This window comes from Pelecanus crispus, chromosome 3, assembly GCF_030463565.1.
Source record: "Pelecanus crispus isolate bPelCri1 chromosome 3, bPelCri1.pri, whole genome shotgun sequence".
NCBI classification, from domain to species: Eukaryota; Metazoa; Chordata; class Aves; order Pelecaniformes; family Pelecanidae; genus Pelecanus; species Pelecanus crispus.
Genome location: NC_134645.1, coordinates 30,909,763 through 30,916,627, shown reverse-complemented (window position 1 = coordinate 30,916,627; position 6,865 = coordinate 30,909,763). Strand labels below are relative to the sequence as shown.

General features: G+C 42.4%; 1 protein-coding gene across 5 annotated transcripts in view; it reads right to left on the bottom strand.

Annotated features, from left to right (window-relative positions):
• Positions 1-5,997: 5,997 nt before the first annotated feature.
• Positions 5,998-6,865, bottom strand: part of CDC42BPA (CDC42 binding protein kinase alpha) — a 193,149-nt gene continuing 192,281 nt past the window's right edge. For 4 of the 5 annotated variants that reach the window (XM_075706897.1, XM_075706895.1, XM_075706896.1 and 1 more), the window contains one exon: positions 5,998-6,129. In XM_075706897.1, coding sequence (XP_075563012.1) covers positions 5,998-6,129 — 132 coding nt within the window. Of the gene's footprint in view, positions 6,137-6,865 lie in introns of all 5 variants that reach the window. The other variant, XM_075706899.1, reaches the window with a different exon arrangement.

Genomic DNA, 6,865 nt, shown 5'->3' with positions numbered 1-6,865 from the left:
TTAAAGACTGGGATTTTCCATTCTAAAGAATCAAGATTCAGGCTACATGTGGTAGCAGTGATTTTCCTACTGTCTTTCTTTAGTCAACCTGGCTGCTGCATAAAACCAGAAAATGAATGCTGAGGAGCTAACAGGAACCCTAACATGCAGTTCACTTTCTGCTTTTCTAATGTCCAAATCCCTCGACAATAGAAGGACCATTTCCTAAGACCTTCACAGCTGTGATGATGGTGCAACTGGAACCCTGGGAAATCAGAAATATAGCACTGATTGAAAGTCAGAGCACAGGAAACAGATGGTATTTCACAGAGGTCCAGCAGCTAGGAGAGACCTGCAGTGGCCTAAATGAGATGAGGCTTAAATCTACATAAGCTGGGGCGGGGGGGGCCTGAGAAAGTAATAATTTTGACTGAAGGACAGGGACAGGAGCAGAAGTTTCTGCATAGTAAGGGAGCACATGGCCACATAAGAAGTGGGAAGCTTGCTGGCTGTTCCTGGAGGGGATTGCTGGCTGTCTTTGGTAATGGGAAAATGCCCAGGCTGGCGCCTGCTGGCAACACACGATCAGTAACAGCAGAGCCCTGTAGTCCTGCTGCAGGCAGTGGGGGGGTGTGACTGAAACATGTAAGCAAAGCTAGGACTTTTGCCAACAGGGTAATGAATGAAGAGGAAGATGTACCAACAGACAGTCTCTGGTATGGAGAAAATCTCAGGCTGATGTGTGAGGAACTGGTGGATGATGTGAAAGGGTCAAGGCACATGCAAACCTTCACAGGTAGTTTGAGATGCACTTAAAAGATGCATGAAAGTAAATTTGATGGCGGTAGCTCAAAAATAAGTAAGACTCCAGCCTCTAACAGTAGGGCAGCTGAAACATTTGATGTGTAACTAAACAAAGGAGGAACATCAGAAACAATGACTACAAATACTGACACAGAACAGATGACCTAAGAAAAAGGTCAGAAAAACTGCAGCTGATGAAGTTCAAGATACCAAAGTCTAAGGTGGCTTGACTTTGAATTTTCAAAAAGGTTCTGATAATTCTTTCTGAAAGCTGTTAGAGCTAAATCGATCTTCTCACATGTTCCTTCCCACTGTGTACTTGTGCAGATGTGTTATGACATGCTGGCTTTAGCTTCAAGAACACCATTATTCCCCTTTCCATTTCCTCCTCAAAGCTTAATGTGGGGAGGTAGGAAAAAAAAGACAAACCATCTCCATTTCTAACAGTTCCCTGTTTTATTGCAGTACATCAAAGTAGGTTAATATTAAGTGTGTTACCAACATAAAATATTGGTGGTAAGTCATTTTTACATTGTTGACTTTTCCACCTTAAATATTTCTGTGCAAAAGAATCTACATCATTGTTCTGTAGCAGAGAATCTCTTACAATGTCCCCTACAACATTGAGGGCATTAAACAAAATAGTGAGAAGAGGCAAAAAGCAGAATCTTTCCCCCACACGCACACTTGTCAGCTTTTATACTCTAAAACAAAAAAGTGATTACATCTATGCCATGCAAAACTGTACAATAATATTACAATGAAAAAAACCTAAAAAACATTTTAAAAATAAATGATATGAAACTGTCATACATAAAAAGGCAGGTATAATTGCTCTGAAATACCAACACTGGTTTGTTTGTGGATTTCTTCCCTGTGGGTGAGACTTTCTTAAATGCAGAATGAAAATAGGTTGCACTGAGCTGCGGCTGGAATGAAAGACAGAGTTGGAATTTAGACGGGAAAGCCTGCAGCAGAACAATTTATCAAATACAGTGTGAACACAAAGCACACAGAAGGGTGCAGTTTGTGTTAGTGCAGAAAGTTGTCGCATTTCCTTCACGGAACTGACTCTTAATAACAAAAAAATCACGGCAGAAGCTACTGTGTGCCACTTTGTTTCTCAGACTAAGGCTCAGGTGGTGTGGGTACTTGCACTGCAATAAATTTTACCCTTAATGTATTCATTTAAAATTAAACAGCGTGCATAAAATGGAAAAAAACCCAAACCCAAAACACCAAACCCTTCTTCCACCCAACAGCATGTTTGTCCTGTCATTCAGGGTCTGGCCATGCAAGACAATATGGTGCCAGAATCTGTTTCTGTGTTAATACTCCAACTGGTTTGTTTTGAAAGGCTGACGCACTCTGTGAATCAGTTAGGTGTGGTTAAACTACATTTCTATAAATACACTATGCTTTTTGGACTTTTTTGGTATGACAAGACCCTTAACTTCCCTCTGCCATATACCTGAGAATAACAGACCTGGCTTGTAATTTTATCAGAATCAAATCAAAGAGGTAACATTCCTGACTCAGTTTTGAAACTTGTTAAAATGAGCAAAATGCACATTCGTAACAAGCCACAGCAACTGAGAGGAAAAGAAGCAACTACTTCACCACAGCCTCAGGAATGTTTTTTTTGAAACCACCAGCTGTCTTCTACAGGTCAAAGGCAACAGAGAAGAGAGCACTATAACCCTACTTCTGGGTTTATGAAATGTGGAAGGAAGCCACATACCTGTGTGCACACATGTGTGGGGGAAAGCTATTTACCAAACCTTTTTCATTCTATAACCTGGAATCCTTAGTAGCTGCCTGAATCTGTTCAGATCCTTTGTTGCCATCAAAAGAGGGGGGGGGGGGGGGGGGGAAATATGCAAACCCCAACAACCCCTACGTTTAAGCAGTGTCAAAAATGCAAACACCTTCAGTCTCAGCCAAAAGGAAAAAATCTCCTAGATACATACTGTGTACAGAGAACATATGCTACAGTCAAAGATTCAATGGGAGATTTTAAGCTCCCGGAACAAAATGCAACCCTCTAACTGTGAAGTTGAAGCAATGCTACAGTGCAAAGTAGCAAACATCAAACCTTAAGATACAACTGTCTTTGAGATACCAGTCAAGAGTCTTACAGTTCAAATGACCAAGTTACTTTTCCTAGCCCAATGAGTATTTAAAAAGCTCAGCTACAGTATGCATATGTTTTCAGTGTTCATACCAACAAAGAAAGATGAGTGTGGTTTAAAATTGAGTGTATAATCAAATGGTCCCCAAATATATAAAACTATTCAAGTCCTAGGACAATTTTTCTCTTTTCGAATAAGTGATGTGGTCATTTGCTTTTCAACTGAGAGAACAGTTGCGGCTTCTCTTTTGAACAGATGCGTATAAAAATGCACAGTACCAAACTTATGATTAAATACAGTAATCCTAAAGGAGACTGCCAAGGCTTAGAAATTGTGGTGTACAAACAGTGTAGGCCCGTGGAGCTCCCATCCTCTAGACCTTAGTTTTGTAACACAGTTGACCTGCGCTCTGCCTGAAAATGTCAGTTTTTGATGTCAATAGATTGCAGGCACCATAACGGAGTAAACACAGGGGTTTACTCGATTTAATTGTTTGCTGTGTTGTGGCTCTTTTGGTTCCATTTTCAGATAGAGCATTAGCTCAACTGCAAAAAAAAAAATCCACAAAAAAAGATCCTGTGACCCTCTCGCGGGGGACTGTCACGCAGGCTGCTCTATCTTAAATGACTGCTGTTTAAATGCCTTCTCTCAACATCAAAGTAAGATTAATGTTTAAATACAACATACAGTAAATACAAAACTAGTCTGCAAAGGCTTTGAAAAGTGTGTGGACATGCTTCACCAAAAGGAGGGAATTGTGGGGAAAAAGCAGTGGCTATACTTGAAGCAATATGCAGCCTTTAAAAAGAAGCTGATGTGGAATTTTAATAATGCCAATAACGCCCTGCCTATCTGTCCCTCAGAAAGACTGAAAACTATTCTGGGAGGAATTAATTTCAAGTGCTTAGCTGTTTGCTAACGCTTTTAATATTAAATGCCAGGCTTGCAAAAGTAGTAGCTTTGAAGTGAAAACAAACACCACAACCAGCTTGCTACTCTGAAAAACCCAAACAGGAGAGAGACAGGCTTTTGATATGATGGTTTCCAAACAAATTCTTGAATTCCTGTCCCAAAATAACATTGAATGAGCTTAAACTCGGACAAGCCTCTTGATTCAGAGTGAGAGAGAAATCTTACCTAGGAGACCCAGCGTGATTAAATGGTTTGAATGATCTGTGTCTTATTCCCTATTTCACATTTGGATCATACCTGGAAGTTACTGTAGATGGTTTGAACTTACCTATAACTTCTATTAGGGAAGACAGAAACTGGAAAACTCCAAACACCTCTGTGTGGGTTAAACACTATATACTGCTGACTGCAGGAATATGGAATGGTTTAATAAAAGCCATAACAAGTTTCCGAAACCCACAAAACCCAGTATTCTAAATACAAAAAGCCCTTACGTGTTGGAGTATGGTCATAGTATAAAGCCAGCAACAATACTACTGAGAAGAGAGGCTCATTTGAACACACTCCCAAATGAAAAACACATCTGCCTTACTAACTAAAGAGAAGAGACATCTTCCTCTTACCATCCATTTGTACGTCAGTCTCTCACTTTATTCTGTTGACTGCATGACCAGCTTCAGCTTTTTATTTATTTTTGCAACTTCAGTGGGCTCTGTCTTCCACCGCAATACTTTCTGCCCTCCAACCTGACCTGCTGTTGGAACCAAAGAGCAGGTAAGCACATAGAAACAACTGCAAATTGCACAAACCCACAGCACGGGTGGGGAGGGAGAGAAAAAACCAACCTTGCCGGCATGGCAGTTGTAGGTGACTAGGCATCTTCGACTACCACAGTGTGAACAGTGTGAGGTCAGTCTTCAAGGTTCTTCGTTGCTACAGTGACAGCATAGCCAGCCACAGCTAGCTTCGGGCTAAGGGCACTCATTTGGCTGATGTGTATTAGCAACTAGTATTTGGTAACAACAGTAACAGTTTTCTGGTTAGGGATGGTCAGGGAGATGTGGAAGCCTGCTCCCTTCAGAGTTAAACCTGCTCAAAGGCTGACCCAGGGAAACAGTTTTCCTGCTGAGTCCTGCTGCATTGAACTCCCTTGCTGCCTTCGGGACCTCTGCTGTAGCATGCTGTAAGGTTCCTCAGCTGCACAGCTAGCACACAAGAAACCAGGCAGCCACCTGCCTGACTGCTGCCCTTGGTTGTCGGGGCAGGGGGTTGCTTTCCAATCGTTGTCACTTCTGCAAAGGATGGGGATTAATGTGAAAGTAGGAATTATAGCTTCAGTTACGCTACCGCCAGAAGTAAAGAAATGTTGTGAAAGCACTGCAGGGACCTCTCCCGCCAGTGCAGCGAGTGCTACGTAAAAGGAATATCTGTCCTGCGAAAGGTTTTAGGCCAGGCCTCCAAGTCTGTATATTACCGAGCATGAAAACAGGGACAACACAAATCTTAAATTAAAGGCTCTCTTAAATAAGCATCCATCTTCTGCTGCATACACAACGCTTTTTTTCTTTGAATATATACATACGTATTTTACTCTAACATCTGCGTATTTATTTAAACTCTGTACTGTAGTAAAATATGCATCATTTTAATCAATAAGGATTTGCTGGCGACAATCAGATTGACATTCAAACGTGGTGGCTGAAAGCTTTTATGTGCCTCTGACATACTGATCATTCCCCATGCAGGGGAAGGGGTCTGTGCTACTTTTGTACAGTACAATGAGCTATTGTATGAAAACAAAATCCCTCTGAATTTTCTCTTGTTGACACTGGTCTGGTCTACTTAGTGGAAGGGGGGTGGGATAAATATGCCTTTAAAAATGAAGCAGCTGTAACCACAAAAATGAAACCAATACTAATACAAATCTACAGCATCTGATATTTACCAACACCCTAGCTTTGCTCATTTGCTGCTGTCAAATCTGGGGAAGGGAGGGTGAGGCAGTGCTGAACGGTGGCTGAAGATGACCAGCTTTTACCTTCCTCTGTACCCCACTCCCAGATCGCTTTCAGACAGGGAACGTGGAGGGTTAGGATGATGAAGGTGAGAACTGGAACAAGTGAAGGGGACAGCAAGCTGCTGTGATGTCAAATCTGAATGCTGAAGCAGTTCATGAGTCCCAACTCACGTGGTCAGAGCTCTCCAGGGAGAGGCTCTTGGTCTTGTGAGGAGAAACCGGGCTGGGAGGGCTGCTGAGGTTGGAGCTGTTCGATGCAGTAGAGTGTCTCGGAGAGTCAGAGTCCTGCAGCCCAAAGACACAGAACACCACGAGTAAGTAAGAGGATAGCAAGTTTGAGAGTGACTGAGGGTGTCTGAGCAACAGGTGACTAGATTCAAAGGCCTCCATGTATTTTGCTTGTGTCCAAAAATACTGAGGGATTTTTTTTTTTTTCCCCCCTCAGAATTTCCTGGTCCAGGCAGACTTAAGAGTAAGTGGTCAGATCACTCTGCTTTCAGCAGGCATAACTGACACTGACATAGGGACACAGCACCTGTGGGATTCTTGCAGTCTGCATGTTGCTGAGGGCCTCCTGGTTAGCAGGGTGTGCAACTCCAGGTTGCTTGGGAAGCTACAACAGCTCCTGCCTTTTCACAGATTATGATCTGAGATGCTCTTGCACTAAACTGAGAAATCTCTGTGGTACGGGCTTCATCACAGCTACCTCTATGTCGCTCCCAGGATATTAACTCAAAGCATCCTATCAAGTTACTCCAGTTGAATCTTCCAGAGTACAGTAGAACGCAACTATATCTGAGCTTGAGTTTGGGTTGACAGTTGCCTTCCAGTTTCAACTGGAAGGATATATTCAGTACCATGAAAAGCCTGTGTGATCTCTAATTTCCTCACTCCTTGGTAAGAAAATGGGGTGGGCAAGTTTTGCTGGCCAACTTCAGATTGAACCCTCCCATCTAAAACATACTTGGTTGGAGGGACTGAGTTTAGCACTGGGCAGGACACTGCAGTCCTATCATAGTCT